The sequence below is a fragment of the Panthera uncia genome (genome assembly GCF_023721935.1).
Source record: "Panthera uncia isolate 11264 chromosome A3 unlocalized genomic scaffold, Puncia_PCG_1.0 HiC_scaffold_11, whole genome shotgun sequence".
Classification (NCBI taxonomy): domain Eukaryota; kingdom Metazoa; phylum Chordata; class Mammalia; order Carnivora; family Felidae; genus Panthera; species Panthera uncia.
The window spans coordinates 21840747-21864698 of record NW_026057578.1 but is presented as its reverse complement, the minus strand read 5'-3'; the positions used below and the strand labels follow the sequence as shown (position 1 = coordinate 21864698).

Genomic DNA, 23952 nt, shown 5'->3' with positions numbered 1-23952 from the left:
CTAACCCCAGCTTATCCAGAAAGGAGTACACACTAAGGTCAATTAGATTCTTTGTCTCAGCACTCTGGAATTGAGACCACGAGCTTCAATCTCAGTGTAGCTGGCCTATTAAGAGGAGAAAATTTTAAATTTGGGAACACTGTGCCCTATGAACAGGGTAACAGAGAGGGAGAATTTGGGGAAGAGAGGTGAGGGGGAGAGACAGAGAGAAATGAAAATGTATGCAAAGGAGCAAAGATAAGAGATGGAGAGAAAGTTCTGAGTATGTGAACTCTGGGAGCACTCAGTTCTCAGAACTAAGAACAAATCTCCCCTTTTGTGTTTCAGCTGCCTTGAGTGGATTTCTCTTACCTGCCACCAAAAAGCCTCACCGGGAACTTAGAATAGTGTCCAGGAGGCAGTGCTCAATAAATATTACTGTGTTCTCTTTCTTGCCCCTTCCCAACTTTTCTCTTTCTCTTCTCACTTTCCAACGCTGGTCAGATTTTGCTGGTGGCCTGATGCTCTTCCTTATTTCCTCAAGGAGTTCACTTAATTTTATGGCTTTATAGTCTAGAAGGGACAAAGCATAAGACTCTGCCTTCAGCCCCCCAGGGCTCTCCTTGCCCACATCTAGTTATCTCAAGGGCATCACCACTAAGATCACTGCTATGACCTGAAAACTTGGTGTTTAAAAGTGAGTTCATTATCTTTCCCCTCAAAGGACACACCTTCCCAGCATTCCATTGTTATCAATGGTGCTCTTTCCCAGGGCTCATAAAAGACATGATTTCTTTTTCTGCTTTATTCATTTCCCACATCCAATCAATCATGATGATAGCCGCTGCCTGTTCTTGCACAATATCTGATTCTCCATTCCTGCAGCCACACCCCTCACACTGGATGAAGGCAGCACCTCTTAACTACACCACCAGGCCTACAATCCCTTTTTACAATCAGTTGGGTATGAAAGTCTTATTATTTGTTCACAATTATGCTAACCACTATGGGGAATTCAGAAGTGAGAGGCTATTTTTTGTTTGTAAAGTATTTGTGTAGTAGAAACCTCTTGGGTGACTATCCAGAGCACAGCAATCATTCTTTCTCTGGGAACTGCCTCCAATACACAGACAGGGATGCCCAGAAATCATGTCATTACTATATGATGCTGCCCCCAAACATACCTAATTGATGAAGGAGTGGAGAACAGACCCAGTCTGAGCCAATTGGATTCCCTCTCCCAGAATCTGGAATTTTAATTTTTTTAATGTTTATTTGTTTTTCAGAGAGAAGGAGAGAGAGATAGAGAGAGAGAGAGAGGGAGCGCAAGCTGGGGAGGGGCAGAGAGAGAGGGAAACACAGAATCTGAAGCAGGCTCCAGGATCTGGGCAATCAGCACAGAGCCCGATGTGGGGCTTGAACCCATGAAATGCAAGATCATGACCTGAGCCGAAGTCAGACACTGAACCCAAGACTGAGCCATCCAAGCGCCCCCAGAATTTGGAATTTGAGAATGACAGACACAGATTGAGAGCTGCTAGAGGTTTGAGTCATAGTCACTGGAGAGCAACCCCTGCCTTTGAGACCCCAGGAGTTGTCCTGGAACATGCTCTTCTGGAGGCTTGATTGTTAAACCTCTTCCTCAGAGTCTAAGAGAGATATCCCAGCATGCTGTTTTTGTTTTTTCTTTTAACTTAAGTGAGCCAGAGTTGATTTGTATTGCTTTCTCCAACAAGAATCTTAACAAGTCTTAACAAAACGACAGAGTTTGTCTCAAAGGCCTTAACGAAAGCCAGACAGATATTACTGTCTCCATTTTTCAGGTGGAGCTAGAGGTTCAGAGAAGCTAAATGATTTGTCTAAGATCACATGGGTTGTGCTTGACAGAACTGGAACTAGAATTATGTCTTCTAAATCCTAAAATAGCTCTCTTTCCACCATTCTGTTTCAGGGAGCTCAAACTCTCACTGGCACAAATGGACAGTCTTTTCATATTAGTTCAGTCTACTATGAACTGCCCATCCTCTGAAATCCTTCAGCATTTATTACCCATACAACTGAACAGTCTTCTGACACATCATTCTCACCCATTGCCTGCCTTGCTGCTCAAGTAAATACAGTGCCTGTTCAATATTAAGTGTACCTTTATTTACCAAACAACAAAATAGTAGCTGGGTTTTGTGGAGGACCCCAGGTACAGAATTAGGGTAGAGCCCCTAGCAGGCAGAGGAGAAGTAAGAGGCACTAAGGACAGGTCTGCCTCCATTAAAATTCCAGTAGAGTAGGTCTTAGTGCCTGTGTCTGCTGTTGGCCACCAACAGCATCTAAAAAGCACCCCCACTGCTATTCTGCTTATTTCTAGAACCCTGGCCTGGACAGAGCTACGTAGTAATTTGCCAGTCAAAGCCCCTACCCACTGGTCCCTTCTGTCTACCCTATCCATCACATCCTTCAAGCTTAATCAGAATATCTATCTGGATTAATTTCACATCAATCTTATCATTTTTTAATTTATTTATTAAATTTTTTTTTTTAATTTTTATTTTTTGGAGAGACAGAGTGCAAGTGGGAGGGGCAGAGAGAGAGGGAGACACAGAATCCGAAGCAGGCTCCAGGCTCTGAGCTGTCAGCACAGAGCCTGATGTAGGGCTTGAACTCGTGAACTGTGAGATCATGACCTGAGCCGAAGTCGAGTGCTTAACCAACTAGCCACCCAGAGGCCCAATCTTATCATTTCTTTACTCTACATCCCAGTTGCCATTGCATTTTTTCTTTTCTATTAAAGTTCTCAACAGAATTTTTACAGCTTTTTTGACTTTGAGATAATAGACATACAATAAACAATACGTATTTAAGTGTATAGTTTGATGATTTTGACTTATGTGTACATCCATGAAACACCATCACCACAATCAAGATAATAAACATATGGGGGTGTACGGGTGGCCCAGTCGGTTAAGCATCCAACTCTTAACTTTGGCTCAGGTCATGATCTCACGGCTTGTGAGTCTGAGCCCCCCATCAGGCTCTGCACTGACGGCACAGAGCCTGCTTGGGATTCTGTCTCCCTCTCTCTCTGCCCCTCCCGGGCTTGCTCTCTCTCTCTCAAAATAATAAAAATAAACCAAAAAAAAAGAAGACAATGAACATATGGATCACTCCCGAAAGTTTTTTTGTGTTACTTTGTAACTTCTCACTCCTGTTTCTCCCCACTCTACTCCTATTTTCAGGTAACCACTGATCTGATGTCACCTTACATAAGTTTGCATTTTCTAGAATTTTATATAAATGGAATCATATGACATAGATCTTCTTTTTCTGGCTTCTTTCACACAGCATGATTATTTTGAGATTCATTCAAGTTGTAGCATGTATCAATAGTTTGTTCCTTTTTATTGCTGGATAGTATTCCATTGTAAGGATATACCATAATGTGTTTATCCATTCATCTGTTGATGGACATTTGTTTCCAGGGTTTAGCTATTATGAATTGAACTTCTATGAACATTTGTGTACATGTTTTTGTTTGGGCACGTGCTTCGTTTTACTTAGGAGTGGAACTGCCGGGTCATATGGTCAGTATTTAATGTTCTAGTGGGTGTATAGTTGAATCTCACTGCGGTTTTAATTTGCTTTTCCCTAGTCACAGTGAGGGAACGTCTTTTCATATGCTTATTTATAAATCTTCTTTCGTGGAGTATCATAATAGATCTTTTCCCCCATCCTTTCCATATTCTGTTCATAGCTTCTTTGGTTCTTTTTATTTAAATACTGAGCAGGCATGCATTGGCATGGGTCATGAGAAGACTGGCAAATGCCTTACAATTCTTCTTTATGATGAATTTCCCCTCCCTGTAGGTTACTCAGCAGAAGTGCCTCTCCTCTTAGGTACCTCTCTTCTTGGTTTTTGGGAGCTGTATTCTTTTATTCCCTGCACATGGACTTTCAGGGAATTTGTAGACTTGTCCAGTGATGCAATGATCCATGCAATTCTCTCATGGACACGAACTACCTTTAATTCTAGGTTATACCCCTTCTTAGCTCAAATTTTGGTTGATACCTGACAGTGGGTATTTTACTGCTGGCAGGACAGATCTAGATGCACGGGATGGGGAAATTCAGTGTACTTTTGCTGTTTGTGACTTGCATTTGTGGATCTTCTGAGCTGGCTGGTTGAAAATGTGGCAACCCACTGCTGCCCATTCTTGTAGAAGTGAGATTCTGGAATTGTGACATTTTTTTGGGTCCTATGGCTGCCTATCACCCTCTTTCTATGGAGTGAAGCCGAGTAGGAAACTGTATTCATTCTTAAATCTGCATTAATATCATTTTACTCTTCTTGATGTATTAGTTGGAATAGTTCTCAACCTATTTATGAAGTGTGGTCCCTTCCAAATGGACTGTAAACTCTTGAAGGGCAAAGATGAACACTTCCAGGAAATTTGTATACTTCATTAAAGTACCACAGTGTTCTAAATACAGAAGACCCTTGATAACTGTCTACTGCTTAACAAACCTGTTATCTGGTTAGCCTTCAATTCTGAAAACTAATCATCAGTCTAATTAGCCTTATAGATTTGTGGGTTGGAAAAAAAACAAACTACTCATTTTCCTGGAGTGTGTGAGAAATCTCAGATTCAGAATTTTAGGTTTCAGAGAAACTGAAGGGGATATTTCATAGATGAGAAAAGTAAAGCATCAAAAAGTTAAACACTTGCTTAAGTGCATCACCTCCTTTGTAAAGCCCTTCTGGAACTTTTGACATGGAATCGACCATTCACTAACTCCTCCATACTCATACTATACTTTTTAAAACTTTTGTTACAGTCCCCAAGACACTTGATTATACCTTGCTTGGCTTTAGGAACAGGACTCATGTCTTATCTTTGTAGCCTCAATTCCCCGACACTGCCTGGAACTATGAGGCACTCAATAAGTCAATAAATGAATGTGGCTGAGTGTGGCTGGAGTTAAGTACAAATACAACAGTAAAACGAATACAACCATGTTTCTCAAATGTAAAATATGTGTTAGGTATCATGCTACATGACTTACATTTATTTCTTATTTGGTACTCTCAATAGCTCTGTGAAGTATACAGCTATTCTTATTTTATAGATGAGGAAACTGAGGTGCTGAGAAGTTAAATAGCTTCCCAAAGGTCACACAGCTAGAAAGAGGCAGAGCTGGCACTTGAACTTAGGCATCTGATTATAGAGTTTGCCTCACAACTATAGCGTGATTAACGAGAATGCAGTGCTGTCCTTTCTGAGAATTTTAAATGTTGTTCCTCTCCTTTCTACTCATCTTTTAGTTGGTTTTCAAGGGTATTTATATTTGTGGAGATTCCTGAGTATTTCTCTTCCATGCACAGATATTGATATGAAAGAGGCCAAGGGATTTGATAATCTATACAAAGCCACTAAAACATTTGTTAGTCAAGTCACTGATTCTGTGTGGTCCTGATAATTTGTGATAAGGTCACAATACTTACATTTAGGATATGCACAATGTCCTCTATGTGGCTGTGGATGAATGCTCCTACGGTTTCATCATAAGGTAAAGCTCGGCTGAGAGAAGACAAAGATCTTAGGAATGTCAGCTTCTCAAGTTCACTCTGAATTTGTGGAAAAATGACCAAAACACAATTACATATTATAATCTCACTTGATAATTGTAGAGGGCTTTTAAAAAATGTTTGTTTATTTATTTTGAGAGACAGGGAGAGCACATGTGGGAGGGGCAGAGAGAGAGGGAAAGAGAGAATCTCAAACAGGCTCTGCACCATCAGTGTGGGGCTTGATGCAGGGCTCAAACTCACAAACCACGAGATTATGACCTGAGCAGAAATCAAGAATTAGATGCTTAACTAACTGAGCCACCCAGGCACCCCTGTAGAGGGCATTGGGGAAGTTTCCTGTAATGTTTCAAACATCTGACATCTCATTAATTCTAGCATCAGTCTTTTATTATAAGTAATGAATAAATTACAGGGGAATGAAATTCCTCATCTGCTGGTCCTGCTTGGGCTTACGATTTAGTTTTCCCTCTCAGCTAGATTAAATGCTAAATTACTAACTGCTCCATAATGGCTCTCCCCACCTTTAGTCTTTGCTTCCCCACCTACCCACCCTGTCCATATACTGATTAACTGATTAAACTTTCTAAATGTGACCTTTGATGCTGTTACTTCCAGCTCTCGCTCTCTCTTTTTTTTTAGTTTTTATTTGAGAGAGAGAGGGAGAGAGAGAGACCATGAGCTGGGGAGAGGGGCAGAGAGGGAAAGGGGGAGAGAGAGAGAGAGAGACAGAGAGAGAGACTGAGAGAGAGAGAGAATCTTAAGCAGGCTCCAGGCTCAGCATGCAGCCCGATGTGGGGCTCAAACCCATGACGCAGGATCATGACCTGAGTCTATATTAAGAGTCAGACACTCAAACAACTAAGCCACTCAGGTGCCCCACTTCTAGCTCTCTTCATGCCATTAAAGATTATTTTGAGACTTTAAGGGTTCCTATTAAAATGCAAGATCTTGGGAGCCTGGGTGGCTCAGTAGGTTGAGCCTTCAACTCTTTTTTTTTTTTTTTTTTTTTTTTTTTTTTAATATTTGAGAGAGAGAGAGAGACAGAGCACAAGCTGGAGAGGGGCAGAGAGATGGAGACAGAATCCGAAGCAGGCTGCAGGCTCCAAGCTGTAAGCTGTCAGTATAGAGCCCGACGTGGGGCTTGAACTCACAAGCAGTAAGATCATGACCTGAGCCAAAGTCAGACGCTTAACGGACTGAGCCACCCAGGCGCCCCGAGCCTTCAATTCTTGATATTGGCACAGGCCATGATCTCACTGTCCATGAGACAGACCCTAAATGGGGCTCTGTGCTGACAGTGAGGAGGCTGCTTGGGATTCTCTCTCTCTGACCCTCCACACCCCCTGACCCCCTGCTTCCACATGCATGCATGCTCTCTATCTCTCTCAAAAGAAGTAAATATTTTTAAAAAACAAGTCATTATTTGAAGAATAAAAATCTTTTGTATTATTCTTTTCCTGATTATAAAAGTAGTATCTATCACAGAAACCTTGAAAAATAAAGTATAAAGAAGATAGTAAAAGATACCAATAATTTCACAATCTTGAGAGAATTTCTTCTAATCTTTCTCTACTGGATTAGAGATAGTATAAACTGGTATAAGCTCGCTGGACAGCGAGTAGCAATACATACAGCCAGAAGCTCACTTCATGGCCTAATTCTTTCTCATCTAGATTAGTACAACAATCCAACATTGAGTTTCCCTGCTCCAGTTTGCTCCCCTCCAATCTATTTCCCTAGCCATCACCAGATTCATCTTTATTAAGTGCAAATTTGATCAGGTAACTCCCTATCAAGTATCTTTCAGTAGAACCCATGGAGGTCAAGGCTCTCCCAGTGTGACCCCAGCTAACCTCTTCAAATTCATACCATGCTATCATGGTATTTGTGATACTCTGACAAAACTATCTTCTTATTCATCTATTTTCCTGCCTGGTTGTGGGTTCAGATCAGGGCAGGGAATGGATTTTCTTTTTTTTTCAATTCACTGCAGCAATGCAATCCCTATATTAATTACAAAGAAATGCTTTATATAAAGCTCTGCTGCCATGAAGTGTAAAGAACAGTTTAAGTCAAAAGTGAAGACCAACAGGGGTGCCTGAGTGGCTCTGTCGGTTTAGTGTCCGACTTTAGCTCAGGTCATGATCTTACTGTTTGTGAGTTCAAGCCCTGCATCGGGCTCTGTGCCAACAGCTCAGAGCCTGGAGCCTGCTTTGTCTCCCTCCCTCTCTCTTTCTCTCTCAAAAATAAATAAACGTTAAAAAAAAAAAAAGTGAAGACCAACATTCTGGCTTTAAGTGTTTAAAAAAAATTTTTTTTAATGTTATTTATTTTTGAGAGAGAGAGAGAGATGGAGTGTGAGCAGAGGAGGGGCAGAGAGAGAGAGGGAGACACAGCATCCGGGCAGAGACAGAGAGGGAGACACAGCATCCAAAGCAGGCTCCAGGCTCTGAGCGGTCAGCACAGAGCCTGACGTGGGGCTTGAACCCACAAACTGTGAGATCATAACCTGAGCTGAAGTCGGACACTTAACCAACTGAGCCACCCAGGCGCCCCTAAAAAATTTTTAATTAGCATTATACATAAAGGAAATGTAAAGCTTGAATAATTTTTACAAACCCAAACATCTGCATATATATATTCAAAGAAAATGAAATCTGGATCTCAAAGAGACTTCTGCACTCCCAGGTTGACCGCAGCCTTATTCACAACAGCCATGATATGGAAACAACCTAAGTGTCTGTTGACAAATGACAGACACTTTCGATACTGTCACTTAAACATACCAGGCTTCTCTCAGTTCATAAAACATGCTCTTCTCCTTTCTGCCTCAAGGTTGTTAAACATACCATGTCCTATTTCTGGAATACTTTCTCCAATTCTAACTTCTCCTAGTTTCTCCTAGTCATTCCTCAGATCTGAGCTCAAGGTGTCCTTCCTCAGAAATGCCCAAGGTTGGGGCGCCTGGGTGGCTCAGTCGGTTAAGCATCTGACTTCGGCTCAGGTCATAATCTCGCGGTCTGTGGGTTCGAGCCCCGCGTCAGGCTCTGTGCTGACAGCTCGGAGCCTGGAGCCTGTTTCAGATTCTGTGTCTCCCTCTTCCTCTGACCCTCCCCTGTTCATGTTCTCTCTCTCTCTGTCTCAAAAATAAATAAATGTTAGAAAAAAAAATTAAAAAAAAAAGAAATGCCCAAGGTTAAGATAAATTCTTCTGTTATGTGCTCTCACAGAATAAACTAATGAATAGAATGTTTTGCCTGGACAACAGAATACTGTGCTAAGTAGGAAAATATAGATCTATAGCTATTGACCTAGAAAACTTTTTTCCTCCCACCATCTCTGATGTTTATTTTTCTATAATTACATGCATTTTAAAAATAATTTTTTATTTTATTTTTTTTTATGTTTTATTCATTTTTGCGGGAGAGAGAAAGAGACAGAGCACGAGCAAGGGAGGGGCAGAGAGAGGGGGAGACACAGAATCTGAAGCAGGCTGCAGGCTCTGAGCTGTCAGCACAGAGCCTGACACAGGGCTTGAACCCATGAACCGCAAGATCATGTCCCGAGCCAATGCTGGATGCTTAACCAACTGAGCCACCCAGGCACGCCTAATTACATGCATTTATATGTGTTGAAGAAAAAGACTGAAAATAAATACACTAAAACGTTAACATTAGTTATCTTAGGAGAGTGGGATTTGTAAAGACTTTTATTTTTATTTTCTTCCTTTAATAGGAATTTTATAGTTTTTATAAACATAAGTATAAATACAATTTATAAATGTATATACGTATATTATCAAAATATAATCATAAATAAGTTTTATAGTCTAGAACATCAGTTATATTTGCATGTTAACAAATGTTTAAAATATTTGTTAAAATGGAGGAATAAGTTGGATAACTAGGTAACAGTGCTTGCGCATACCTGTAGGTCACCATTAAAAAACTCCTGGATAGACTGGATCAGCCTCTCAACAATGGGCTCACTGAGGGGGCCTTGTTGGGTCAGGCGTCTGAAGCTATCTGTGAGCGATTCCTGAGGGAGTCCAGCGATGTCAGAGATGTCCGAGTCTAATACCAAAACGAACACAGCAGTTGATGCCTCCATACTACGTAAAGTTATACAGTCTAGTGGGGAGAGCCACTGGACATCAGGTTAGGCATGTCCTGGTCTCACCTTTACTATCTGCTCTGCAACCTTGACTAAGTCCCTTCTGCTGAGTCTCAATTTTCTCAATTACAAATTCAACATTCTTTAAGGGCCTCCTAAGCTACAAAAACCTTTAAGTGTGAGCTATGACAGAGTGGTTAAGAGCACGGAATTTATATCTCAGTTTGAGACTAATTTGAATCCTGGCTCTACTACTTATTAGTTGTATAATCTTTATCAAGTTAGTTTGCCTCTTGGAACCTTAGTTTCCTCACCTGTAAGACAGGGTTATTATGAGGATTAAGTGAGGTAATAAATACAAAAGACTTATCTCAGTATGTGGCCTCCAATAAGCATTTAAATAGTAGATATTATTAAAAAGTCTATGACTCTGGGGTGCCTGGGTGGCTCAGTCGGCTAAGCATCTGACTTCGGCTCAGGTCATGATCTCGCAGTCTGTGAGTTTGAGCCCTGCATTGGGCTCTGTGCTGGCAGCTCGGAGCCTCGAGCCTACTTTGGATTCTGTGTCTCCCTCTCTTCTCTCTCCGCCCCTCCCCTGCTCATGCTCTGTCTCTCTCTCTCAAATATAAACATTAAAAAAAAAAAAAAAGTCTATGACTCTGTAGTGACAAGAGCTTAAAATATAGTAGCAGCCCCTTGTTGATCTCTCCCTACTGGACCAGGTCGCAGTAAATGTCTGAAGTCTCTCCTTCCAGACCTGGGATATACTTTGATTAAGAGCACAGGCTATGGAGTAGGTCTGCCTAGGCTTGGATCCTTGCTCTGCCTCTTTCTAGCATTCTGACCTTGTACGATCTTACTTTCTCTGGACATATTTCTTCATTTCCAAAATGGGGATGATAATAGAGCCTACCTCATTTGGTTGATACAGAGCTAGCACCAAGGAAGTGTTGGTAAATATTATTCCTTTGCTGAGTGACAATTATGGTGGCATCCTTCCCCTCTTCGTATTGCTTTGCATCCTTACCTCCTCTATTTTCCTAAACCAAATCTCTCATTCTTGTCAGGGAAACAGTCTTACTATTTCCCCCTTTATGTAACCCATCATCTGAGGGTTTCTACCACCCTTCTTCTGTACACTTTTTGGTCTCCTGAATTATAGCTTCTCCTGCAGATTCCTGCAGCTCACTGTCACATTCTTCTCATGCACTAGAAGCCCTGTTCTCATTCACCTCTCATCTTTGCATGGGCTTTCCTTCTCTCTGCATGTTTCTCCTTCTTCCTCACCTTCCCTACTTCCTACCCTGTTTGCCTAGCTAGCACCCACTCATCTTTCAGGGCTCTGTGCCAGGATGCCTTTCTTAAATCCTCTCTTTGCCCGTTTTGACTAAGTATCCTCCTAGCTGCTAAAAAACCTCTTTCTATTTGTTCCCTATCCCCACTCCCAATCATCCATATTAAACTGAGTTCCAGTCACTTATTTATAAGTCTGTTCTGTTCACTAGTAGATCTCCAGCAGCTGGATCAGCATTTATAGCATAGTAGGGCTTCAATAAATATTTGTTGATTGAGTGTAGAAATGAGTAAATGTAGTTCCTAAATAGTCTTTCCTGTCTCATGCACATGCTATTATATCCACCTGGAATGTTCCTTCCTCTACTTCTTGCATGGGTTGTTCTTTCATATCCTGGAGGACTCCTTCAGGTTTGAACCACACCATCTCAGATAGGTGTTCTCTGACGACCATGGCTTAAAATCGGTTCCCATCTCCCTTACTTTTTGTCTCAGCCCTTTGTATAATTCTTCTAGAGTATGAACTACAGCTCATACTTTATTTGGTATGTTTACTTTTTTTGGTCCTTTCCAGCAAATTCTTTGAGGACAGGGAACATGTCAATCTCGTTCATTACTGTATACTCAGCCACTGGTACTCAATGAATGTTTGTAGAATAAAAGATAGATATTCTGTAGCCCCATCAAGTTTCCACCTACAACCATCTTTCTCTTATCAGAATCCTTCCAGCACCTAGACTCTGTGCAAGTCTGCAGGATTGCCTGTCACAGTTTCCTATATGTCTACACAAATATATTTTATCTCATTTTGCCAACCATATTCCAAGCTCTTAAATGCAGGGACCAAATTCATTGTCAAAGTCTAGTTGAGAGCTCTTATCCAGCAATGTGACTTGAAAAGTCCCTGCCAAAAATAAAATAAAATAAAATACATAAATAAATAAATAAATAAATAAATAAATAAATAAAAATCCTTTCCTCCTTTCACCTGTAAGTTCAAGGCTACTTGCATCTTTTTTAACATCCTCTAAATTGCTCAGCTGCAAATCCACACTTCCTGAATCATTGTCAGAAGCACAGGGGATCACTATTTCTTCCCGACTACAGATCCTAGGAATGAAGAGGGGATTAGAAAGGTTAGTATTTTAGGACTGCTTCCATGTCATCACTCAGGTGAAAGCTTAAATGTCACCTTCTCAGAGAAGCATTTACTGGTCACCAGTCTAAGTGAAGTAGCCTCTCCCCACGCAGTCCCACAGCTGTTTTCTAATTTTTTTTTCATAGTATTTAACCATTACCTACAACTATCAAGTTCATTTGTGTTTGTTTGTTGACTGTCTCCCATCAGACTGTAAGCTCCATGAGGAAAGAAACCTTCTCTACACAGTCATGGCTGTATTCCCAGCACCTAGCACATTGTCAGCCTCATGGGGCATGAATGGCTAGGTAAGAAATACCATGCTGCTGTTAAAAGAAACTGAGGTAGAACAATTTCCCCTTCCCTAATCTCCCTTACCCTTTCCTACTTTTTGTTTCTATAGCATGCAATACCTTTTAATGTATCATTCACTTACTTATGATATTGTTTATCATCTCCTCCTGCAAAAAATGTAAGTTCCATGAAGCCAAGGATCTTTGGCTGCTTTGTTCACGAATGTATTCTAAGAGACTAGAATACTGCCAGGCACAAGATAATGTTCAATAAAAACTGAGTGACTGAATAGATCTCTATTTTCTCAATGTTTAGCATATAGTAATGAATGAAAAGGCAAGTTGTCGAGCAATGTGTGTAAACTGTGTGTGTACATATGGACAGACACACACACACACACAAATGTTGGGATACGTGTAGGAAAACTTATGGTATTTAAACTTTTATGTTGCCTGAATTTTTTTTTTTACATTGGCATGAATATAAGATGTTGACAAAGATGTGGAATGAATATAAGATGTTGACAAAGATGTGGAACGGGGGGGGGGGGCACCTGAGTGGCTCAGTTGGCTAAGTGTCCAGATCTTGACTTTAGTTCAGGTCATGATCTCATGGTTTGTGAGATCAAGCCCCACGTCGGGCTCTGTGCTGATTGCACAGAACCTGCTTGGGATTCTCTCCCTCTCTTTCTTGCTCTCTCTCTCAAAATGAATAAACATTAAAAAAAAAAAAAGATGTAGAGCACAGAACTCCTATAAATCAGAGTTGGTAGTGTATATTGGTACAACCATTTTGGAAATAATTTGGCATTATCTGGTAAAGCAAATGTGCCTTTACCATGATTGCAATAGATATAAACAACCATAAAAGCATACACAATGGTAAAATGTAGTAAAATAATAACGAAATGATGAGTTCGGTTTTCAATAGACTTTATTTCATTGTTAAGTTTGTATAATTTAATTTTTCTAAGTAGCTGTATTTAACAACCAATTTGAACACTTCTTGCTAAATTAAAAAAAATTTTTTTAATGTTTATTTATTTTTGAGACAGAGAGAGACAGAGCATGAATGGGGGAGGGGCAGAGAGAGAGGGAGACACAGAATCGGAAGCAGGCTCCAGGCTCTGAGCCATCAGCCCAGAGCCTGACGCGGGGCTCGAACTCACGAACCGTGAGATCATGACCTGAGCTGAAGTCCGACGCTCAACCGACTGAGCCACCCAGGCGCCCCATTTCTTGCTAAATTTAATAAGTGAGTCTCGCAAGTCAGTATGAGATGGTTCCAGCACAACACCGGTTGTCTTATTATTGAGTTGGAAGATTTTTTTAGTATTTATTTATTTATTTTGAGAGAGAGGGAGAAAGCCTGAGCAGGGGAGGGACAGAGAGAGAAGGAGAGAAAGAATTCCAAGCAAGCTCTGCACTGTTAGCTTAGAGCCCCACACAGGGCTCGATCTCACCAACCACGAGATCAAGACCTGAATATAAATCAAAAGTCAGAGGCTTACCGACTGAGCCACTCAGGTGCTCCAGTAAGAGTTATATATATATATATATATATATATATATATATATATATATTCTCCATCAGCACCATCCATTAGAAATTTCTGTGATATTGGAAATTTCTATAATTCTGTGCTGTCCAAAATGATATCCAGTGGCCACATGTGGCTACTGAGCACTTGAAATGTGACTAGCACAACTAAGGAACTTTTAATTTTAATTAATTTAAAGTCAAATTCAGATATTCACGTATAACTAGTATGTAAGTATCTATTTTATTTTTATTTTTATTTTTATTTTTTTTTAATTTTTTTAACGTTTATTTATTTTTGGGACAGAGAGAGACAGAGCATGAAAGGGGGAGGGGCAGAGAGAGAGGGAGACACAGAATCGGAAGCAGGCTCCAGGCTCTGAGCCATCAGCCCAGAGCCTGACGCGGGGCTCGAACTCACAGACCGCGAGATCGTGACCCGAGCCGAAGTCGGACGCTTAACCGACGGAGCCACCCAGGCGCCCCGTATCTATTTTATTTAATAGCACAGTAGCAGACAGAAAGACCTCACTCTTCCCTATTTGGGGTAATGACATTGGGGACACTAATATTTACCATACTGTGCAGCTTTTAGATGTTCTTAACGGTTAAAAGCACAGATTATGGAGTCAGAATGTCTGGGTTCAAATCTTTAGTTCCTTTCTCTAGAAAATGGGAATAACAGTACAAACCTCACAGAATGGTGATAAGGAGTAAATAAAGTACGGAGAATGCTTACTACACTCGGGCTATCCTGTAAACGCTCAATTATTACAATTAGTTATTATTGAGTTCTTAGATAAGACACTTTCATTTTTTTTATTATTATTACGGGATTCTTCTTATCTTAAAACAAACAAGCTGCTTTTGTCTCAGGAGTCACTTCTATTTTTGACCCTGTTACTTCTGTAAAATTGGGCTAATATGCTCAGAGTTATTTTGAGGGGTACTAAACGTCACCTATAGGTCAGTTACTAACGAGCGAAACAGTCTTTGGAGGAAACTGCCATAATTCCTTAAAGGAAAAAAAAAAAATTAAAAGGAAAAGAAAAAGAAAACCTAAGCCCTCGAATATTACCTGCCCCTCCTCAAGGGACCCTACCCATTCCTTTAAAATTGGCCGGGCTGCAGAGAGAAGACTGAGTGACGGCGCGATCGGCCAATCAACGCGATTGGCCAATCAGAGGAGGCCCCGTTTCGGGCCCTCCCCACAGCCTCATCCAACCGCGTACCGGTAGCGCCCGGATCAAGACCGTTGCGAGGCGGCCGGTTCCAAATGGGCCAGGTTGCGGGGGGGAGGCGGGCCTATACAGAAGGACCGCGGCGCCCTTTGCGCGTGGGGACTGGAATTCAGGCCCCAGCTGCTGGGACTGGCCCGACCCAGCGGGACGGCAGGGACTGACCTGTGTCTAGATCCCATCCCAGCACGCGCAGACCGCCGCGAGTCCCTGGCGTCCCCTCCGGCGCGCTCTTGGCGCCACTTTCCCGAGCGGAAGTCAGCCTGCGGCTCGGGCCCTGGTGGGACCTGCTCGGAGAAATGGCGTCGCCGGGTGAGGCGTTGTGCATGGCTCGGCAACGGGGCCCCGCGGCCGGAACGCCTGGGCGAGTGGGCCGTATCCCGCGGGAGGCTAGTGCTCGCCACTCGGGAGCCGGCCAGGCGGGAGCCTCTTCCCCTGTGGGGAAGGGGCATGTGCTTGGGCTCTTTTTGGGGTCGAGTGTGTGACGGAGGGCTGTCTAGCTGGTGGGACTGCAGGCAAGCGGAGGTGGGGTGGGTGCGAGTGCGGCGTGGACCTACGGGTGCCCCCGAGGCCCAACCGGGGGCAGCGGTTAACCCTAGGTCTGGCTTCACTCATTCATTTGACTCGCGGCGGCTCCCGGGCCGGCGGGGGGTGCCTGAGTGGAAGCTTTCGGCCAAATCGTTCTTCTTTGGACCGTGGTTTCCTTTTTAGTAAAAAGGAGGAAGGAAATCACTCACCTGAGAACTTAGGGTATACATTCTGAAGTTAGATTCTCCTGGTGCATGCTTGTAGCCTGCCAAGTGTTCGTTTTGTGTTCCAGCGCAAGTTCCTTAACCTCTCCGCACCTCAGTTTCTGATCTGTAAACTAGATCAGTCACATTATCCGCTGCATAAATTGCTGTATCAAAATAAGCTGATTCCCTTGCGTAGTTTAAAATAGTATATGGCACTAAGCAAGCATCAATAAAGTTAACTGCATTGCTAGTTATTGAGTGAGCACTGTGCGGAATGGAATCCTCATGTAGTCTCACCGCGGCGGCGTGGGGCATGTGTACTATTATTTACATTTGACAGATAGGAAGGCAGAATTTCAAAGAAGAGAAGTAACTTGCCCACGATAACAGTGAATAAGATACTGGGTCATTGTTCCAGTGTTTGAAAAGTTGAGGGTGATAGAGTGGTTAAAAACAAACTTTGGATTCAAAATGCCTGCAGTTTGATTCTCATTTGTTTTTTAGGGCAGGTAACTCCTTCTGAGTCTCAATTTCTTGGTCTGTAAACCACACTCATTTGCATGTTGTGAAGATTTAATGACTCAGTGCATGCCAAGTACTTAGCATATAGTATGGGCATATCCCACACATGTTTTCATAGTCATTTACTGGATCTTAATATATTGAGTACATGCATGTATACAAAGCACTGGAGATTCCGATTTTTCTTGCATTTTTCTATCCTTTAAAAGTTCTGGCTTTGACCTTGAATTCTACCCAGACTCTGACTGCTTCTCACCTCTACTACTGTCACCCTGGCTGTGACCACCATTATCTTTTTACTTGGGTTATTACTAACTGGTGATCCTTTTTAGGTCCTTTCTCCTGCATAGTCTCAACACAGTTTTGTTTATTCTTGACAGTTGTGTCAAGATCCCATTAAATCCTGACAATTGTGTCAATGATCCTGTTAAAATGTAAATCAAATCACTCCTCAAAACTCTCTAGTGGCTCCCATCTCACTCATTAAAAGCCAGAGGCCCTACAAAGATGTTAAAGGCCCTTCAGATTTAACCTCTGCTGCCTTTATCACCGCTTCCATACTTTTCATCTTTTGCTTATGCCACTCTAGCTATACTTTCCTCTTTGCTAATATCCAAGAATACTATATATACTGCTGATTCAGGGTCTTTGCACTTGCTTTTCTTCTTGGGATAGTTTCCCCAAAAATGTCTTTGTGACTTGCTCCTTCTTTTCCTTCAGGTCTATACACAGTAGTTTTATTTCTTAGACCTTCATAGACTCTCATATTAAAAATTGTAGTTCTTCTCAGTTATCTCTTCTGTGCTTTTTTATTCTCCATAATGATTGTCACCTAACGTGATAAGTAATGTTTCTTTTTTTTTTTTTTTTTAATAACGTTTATTTATTTTTGAGACAGAGAGGGACAGAATATGAACAGGGGAGGGGCAGAGAGAGAGGGAGACACAGAATCTGAAACAGGCTCCAGGCTCTGAGCTGTCAGCACAGAGCCCGACGCGGGGCTTGAACTCATGGACCGTGAGATCATGACCTGAGCCGAAGCCGGATGCCTAACCGACTGAGCCACCCAGGCGCCCCAGTAATGTTTCTTAATTGTGTTGTGTGATATCTTTCTTTTCACCCTAGAATGTAGACTCCGTGAGGTCTTGTTTTGTTTTTTGTTTCCTGCTTTAATACCAAAAATAGTGCTTGGTAGGCATCCAATAAATATTTTATTAATGAATGCATTATAGATTTCTAGTGTTTTTAAAAACATTTTTTTTTAAATGTTTATTTTTGAGAGAGAGAGAGACAGAGAGTGAACAGGGGAAGGCAGAGAGAGAGGGAGACACAATCCCAAGCAGGCTCCAGGCTCTGAGCTGTCAGGACAGAACCCAACACGGGGCTCGAAGCCACTAATGGCGAGATCATGATCTGATCCAAAGTCGGACGCTTAACTGACTGAGCCAGCCAGGCACCCCTTCTAGTGTTTTCTTAAACTGTCTATTTTTTTATTTTGAGAGGGAGAAAGAGGAAACGTGAGCAGGGGAGGGGCAGAGAGAGAAGGAAAGAGTCCCAAAATGTAGGGCTCCATGTGGGGCTTGATCTCACAAAACATGAGGTCATGACCTCAGCCAACATTGAGTTGGATGCTCATATGACTAAGTCTCCCAGGCACCTCTCTTTCTAGTGCTTTAAAAAGAACTTTCACATTTTTTAGATTATTTAACACATACACAAGGATTTAAACAGAACTAGCATTCATAGAAGAACGATTCTGAGTAGCACTAATGTAGGCATCATTTCTATAATATACTCCAAAAAATAGTTATCTAACCTCTTTAGTTAGATTTGAGTTTGAGTGCAAGATCGGCTGCAGGCTACTCTCACTCTGAATTTTCTTATTTGTAAAATAGATATAATCATGCTTTTTAAAAAAAGTAACCTGTATGCCCAATGTGGGCATTGAACTCAACAACCTCGAGATCAAGTGTCACATGCTCTACCAGTTGAGCCAGCCAGGCTCTCCCTAATAATGCCTTTCTTAAGGGATTATAGTTCAAAGTAAATTTGACACTATAGGCAGAGGTTTAGGACCATTTCTATTAGCCTCATGATTATAGTAGTGCTCCCGTATCTGCAGGGCATACTTTCCAAGAACCCCAGTGGATGCCTAAAACTGAACCCTATACATATGTGTTTTTTTCTATACACGCATACCTATGGTAAAGTTTAATTTATAGATCAGGCACAGTGCGAGATTAACAACAATAACTAATAGTAAAAGAACAGTTACAACAATACACTGTACTAAAGGCTATGTGAATGTGGTCTTCCCTCTCTTTCAAAATATCTTGTTCTGTACTCACCCTTCTTGATATAGATAACTACATGATAAAATGCCTGCGTGATGAGATGAAGTGAGGTGAATGACACAGGCATTGTGATGTAACGTTAGGCTACTGTTGACCTGACAGTCCTGGACCGGGTTTGAACATGGGTAACTGAAACCATGAAAAGTATGGATAAGGTGGTGGTGGTGAAGGATGGATATTGTACAATCGGGTGGCAGACAATTCAGGAAACAGCCCATAGAATGTACCATTCCTAACTGCTTCCTGTCTCCTGGAGCATAATAGACAAGGATTAACTTTTCTTTCCGTGTATTTAGCAAATACGAATCTAGTACTATGCCAAGTGATGTGTAATACTTGGAAATACGGGGATGTATCGGAGAAACTGTATCCTGGAGCTTACAGTTTAGCAGAGGAATCAGACATTACACTATTACTTATGGTTGTGAAAAAGACAACATGGAAGAAGTACCGGTTGCTACGCATTGATCTGGCAACAATAGCGGTGCTAATAGAGGTAGCTAACATTTACGTAGTTCTTGCTGTAACAGTCACTACTCTATGTTAACTCAGGTAATCCTCATTACACCCCTAAGGTAGGTACTGTTACTCCCCACTTTACACTTGAGGAAACTAAGGCATGGGTTGGCCACCTTGTAACTGCCACAGCCACACTGCTAATAAGTGGCAGAGCTAGAATTTAAACCTGGCCTCAGAGGTCACATTCTTTATAGTACTTTGTAGTGTGACTGTATAAGTCACTATAGTACGGGGGACCTAACCCAAGTACTGAGGGCTGTTGGGAGGCTTTTTAAGGAAGAGATACTTGAACTGAAATCTGAGAGTAAAAATTAAGCAAAGTTGAAGTAAGGGAAAGCATGAAAAAAGTGCTGGGTAGGGAAGAACATGACTCATTAGAAGAACAGAGGGAGCCAGAGAGCCACAGATGGAGGGAAGAGATCCTGTGAGAGGCAGGCAAGGCCGTGGTGAGGGGTCAGGATTGGGCCTGTCCTAGCGGCATAGGAGTTACAAACGTGCTTGAAATGGAGTGGCATGATGGGTTCTGTGCTTCAGCTCACAGAGGCTGCCAGGAGGACTGCCCTTCAGATGGATGAAGGAGACAGTACCCACCACTTCCCTAGGACTTCTTTCCAGTTCAAACCTCCCAGTCCCCTCCCACTTCCTCTTATGATTTGGTTCCCAGACCTTGGTGTACGCCATCATTGGAACTGTACATAGAACTTTGGAATCGTTTGTGGAGTGTATTTAATAGTCCTTTCCCCCCAAGGTTCAAGCACTGTCTTCCTGTTGGCTCTGACAATCATAGCCAGCACCCAGGCTCTGACGCCCACTCACTACCTCACCAAGCCAGATGTGGAGAGACTGAAAACCTCACTGGACCGCCCCTTCACAAGTTTGGAAACTGCTTTCTACTCCATCGTGGGACTCAGCAGCCTTGGTGCCCAGGTGCCAGATGTAAAGGTAAGGCTACTTTGGTCTCGGCCTCATCCCTTGACTGTGTTCCTTTTGTGTACTTCAGAACTAACGCTTGCTCATTTGAGGAAGACCAAGGCAAATCCAATGTAAAAAATACTTATTTCCACCTGCCAGATCTTTTTTTTTTTTCTTAATGCCTAATGTATGTTTAGGACCATGCCAGGTGTTAATGTAGAATATAAAGAAGAGTGAGTCTTAGAAACTTGACATTTTACTTTAAACTTGACATTTTACCTCTAGAAACTGTTGCTATAGTTCTGAGTGAGACTGTACAAATACCACATGGACTTCTTAAGTGCCCTGTACGTGTGACTCATAAATAATAAAGGAATTCAAGATGAGAGCATTCATATTTATTAAACACTGACACTGTATCAGGCTGTTTTGATTTTTTGTTTTTTTTGGACCTTTGATGAGGAAAATGCATCATGACTAAAACTTTACCTGGTTTTAGGAACAGTCTTAAGTGAATTTACATTTTATTTATGACAGTAGCATGGATAGCTAGGGTAAAGGGGTTAAGGCCAGGTTTCTCATATAAGCCTTGTGTTATTAGTTTTCTGTGGCTGTATAACAAATGACTATAAATTTAGTTATTTAAAACAGTATTCATCTATTAGCTGATAATCCTGTAGTGAGAAGTCCAGGCAGGTTTGTATGTGCTCTCTACTTAGTGTCACAGAAGGTCAAAGTAAAGGTGTTGGCCAAGGCTGGGCTCTTATCTGGAGGCTCTGGGGAAGAATGTGCTTCAGTTTTCTTCAGGTGATTGACAGAATGCATGCAGTTCTGTGCAGTCTTAAGTCTAAGATCCCCATTTTCTTGTGGGCTGTCAGCCAAGGGCTGCTCTCTGTTCCTCAAGGCGACCCACATTACTTCTCATGTTGTCCCCTCCCCATTTAAGTCAGTAATGTCATGTTGAGTTCTTACTCTTCAAATCTCTCTGACCTCTTCTGCTACCAGTTGGAGAAAACTTTGCTTTTAAAGGCCTTTTTCATCTAATAACCGTTTCCATCTTCCCCTCCCCCAGTACCTTTTACTTGTAGAACAAGCCAGATCAACTCATCCTGGAGAAGTTTCCACATTCTGCCTTTGGTTGATAGCATCTTCATACAGTTTTTGAACACACCTCCTTATCTCTTGTATTCCTGTAAACTGATGGTTAGCTCTTGAGGCTTACTTGTATTCAGGTCAATTTTCTTGGCAAAAACATTTCATAGGTACTTCCTATGTGTACTTCCTATCAATGGGTGTGTAATATCTGGTTGTTTTAGTTATGATAAAGTTGGATCAGTGGATTCAGGTGTTGTCAGATTACCCTCTCTCTGTAAACAGTATCTAGTAGGGACTTGCTTTTGTAAAATCTCATCTGACAATATCTTTTAATTGGGAGTTTAGTCTATTTATATGTAATGTAACTATACTGTTTAGTTTAAATCTACCATCTTGTTTTTTGATTAGCTGTTTTTTTCCTCCTTCCTTCCTGTCTTAGATTGAATAATTTTTTATAATTTAAGTTTATTTATTTATTTTGAAAGAGAGAGAGCATGGGAGGGGCAGAGAGAGGGAGAGAAAGAGAATCCTAAGCAGTCTCTGCACCGTCAACATGGAGTCCGATGCAGGGCTCGAATGCCCGAACCGTAAAATCATGACCTGAGCCAAAACTAAGAGTTGGATGCTTAACCGACTGAGCCACCCAGGTGCCCTGGATTGAATTAATTTTTGATTATTCCATTTTATCTCTTCTGTTGGCTTTTTAGCTCTACTTATTATTTTAGTATTTGCTCTAGAGATTGTAATGTGCGTTTGAACTTCATCAATATACTTTGGATTACTATTTTGCTATGTCACGAATAACAAAAGAACCATATAACGAGATATTTCTATTTAAAATCCTGTCATTTGTGCTATCGTTTTCATACTATTTACTTTCTTTTAAGCATCACAGCCTTGTACTGTCTGTTGTCCAGTGTCTCAACTTCGTATATTTTTTTAGTTTTGTCGTTATTGACGGCAGGAGGTAACTTCAATGCCTTTAATTCTGCCATGGCCAGAACTGGTAGTCCCGGTTAATGTTTTGCAATCCATGGCAGTTGTTCTTTTTTTCTTTTTTCTTTTTTCTTTTTTGAAGTATAGTTGACCTACAATAACAGTTGTTATTCTTTTTGATGCTCAAAATGTCGCCTTTTAGCCAGTAGGCCAAAATGCCTTTCTATGTGCATTTTTTGCTTGTTTTTATGTGATCTAGTAGGAGAGTTTGTGATGTCTTAGGCTTACTTTTACATTTCCTGCCCCACACTAAAATCAGTAACTGCTGTTGATTTATTGAATGCCTCCTGTGTGCTGGGTACATTGGATATATTAGCTTGAGTTAGTTGTCTTAATTCTGTGGTCAAAAATAGTATCCTGTAATAGAGGAGGAAATGGAAGCTCAGAAAAGTTAGGTAATTTGCCCGATGTCTGCCAGCCATCATCTGAATACTGTATGGCAGAAGTGTTGACAGACTATGGCCCCCAGAGTCAAATCCAGCTTGAAGCCTGCTTTTGTAAATAAAGCTTTATTGAAACACAGCCATGCCCACTCTTGTAGCGGCTTTTGCACTTTAGCAGTAGAGTTGAGTAGTTACTAAAGAGACCGTCTGGCCTGAAAAGCCTAAAATATTTATTCTCTGGTCCTTTACAAACAGAAAGTTTGTTAATCCTGCTGTATGAGGTCCACACTCATTCAGGTTTCTTCCTGACAGCTAGCTCTTGTTTCCTGCCCAGTATTTCCTTCCTTAACATATGACTGTATTAAGGAAACAATTTTTCCTTGTGATCATACTGTTATAAACCCTCAAGGTGAATGTACTTCCTAGTAAAATTAGTTTTGCTCAAAAGAACGAGTGTAGGCATCGGTGCTAGTTAGCCCAAGTTTTTGATGCTGGCTCCACCTCTCTGTAAAATGGGAGTTATGATGCCTTCCTCACTGGATCATTATAAAGATAAAGTGAAATCCTATTAAGCCTAGTAAGTGTTCGGCCTACAAAAGGCCCTTCAGGTGGTAGTTATTGTTATTATTATCATCATCGTCAATATTTTACAAGTTTTGCTTCTATTTATAATTTGTTCAGGGGAGTTCAGACAATGCCTGGCACAGATACTGCAATGTACAGAGGGCTGCAGTCTGTAGAGGGCCTGGGGACGAGACAGAGCAGATTGGGAGACACAGAGTGAAGCAGTCTTGCCCTATAGAGGTTTTATATTGTGAGATATAGGAGACAAAATTGGAATATTAGGTTAACATTAAATTTTGGTGGATTTGAATGCAGGAAGAGCAGTTTCTGCTGGTCATTTTCAAGCTTGTATGGAACTGTAGGATTCAGTCCAGGGAGATCATGGAAGAATGAGCCACTTTCATGTTAGCTAGAGCAGTGCCTTTTTATCTGTCTCATGATTTGGGGTTCCACATGGATTTAGGTTGAACACATACTCCTAAAGGTGTTCTCTGATGATGTCCAGAGTTTGAGGGGACGTTGGTCAGGGCTGAAGATGCAGACTGAAGCCATCTGGATGGCTGCAGTGCAGTGTGATATGGGGTAATTGCATAACTGGGCCAGCTATGGCTTTGTGTTTATAACACAGACTCTAAAGTCAGACTGCTTGGCTTCAAGTTCTTGACTTCAGAACTACATAGCTGAGTTAACTGTGCAGC

At 41.5% G+C, this 23952-nt stretch overlaps 2 protein-coding genes across 4 annotated transcripts in view; one reads left to right on the top strand and one right to left on the bottom strand.

Moving 5' to 3' along the window:
- Positions 1-15720, bottom strand: part of MROH8 (maestro heat like repeat family member 8) — a 59045-nt gene extending 43325 nt beyond the window's left edge. For both annotated transcript variants that reach the window (XR_007462085.1, XM_049650827.1), the window contains exons 1-4: positions 15341-15720; positions 11955-12076; positions 9488-9633; positions 5474-5596 (exon numbers count right to left, since the gene is read on the bottom strand). Coding sequence is in view for 1 of the 2 variants with exons in the window: in XM_049650827.1 (XP_049506784.1) it covers positions 5474-5596; positions 9488-9633; positions 11955-12076; positions 15341-15627 (678 nt within the window). In the remaining variant the exon portion in view is untranslated. The remainder of the gene's footprint in view (positions 1-5473; positions 5597-9487; positions 9634-11954; positions 12077-15340) is intronic.
- RPN2 (ribophorin II) overlaps positions 15405-23952 on the top strand; it is a 60224-nt gene continuing 51676 nt past the window's right edge. For both annotated transcript variants that reach the window (XM_049650829.1, XM_049650828.1), the window contains exons 1-2: positions 15405-15487; positions 20053-20246. In XM_049650829.1, coding sequence (XP_049506786.1) covers positions 15475-15487; positions 20053-20246 — 207 coding nt within the window. In that variant the 5' untranslated portion in view covers positions 15405-15474. The remainder of the gene's footprint in view (positions 15488-20052; positions 20247-23952) is intronic.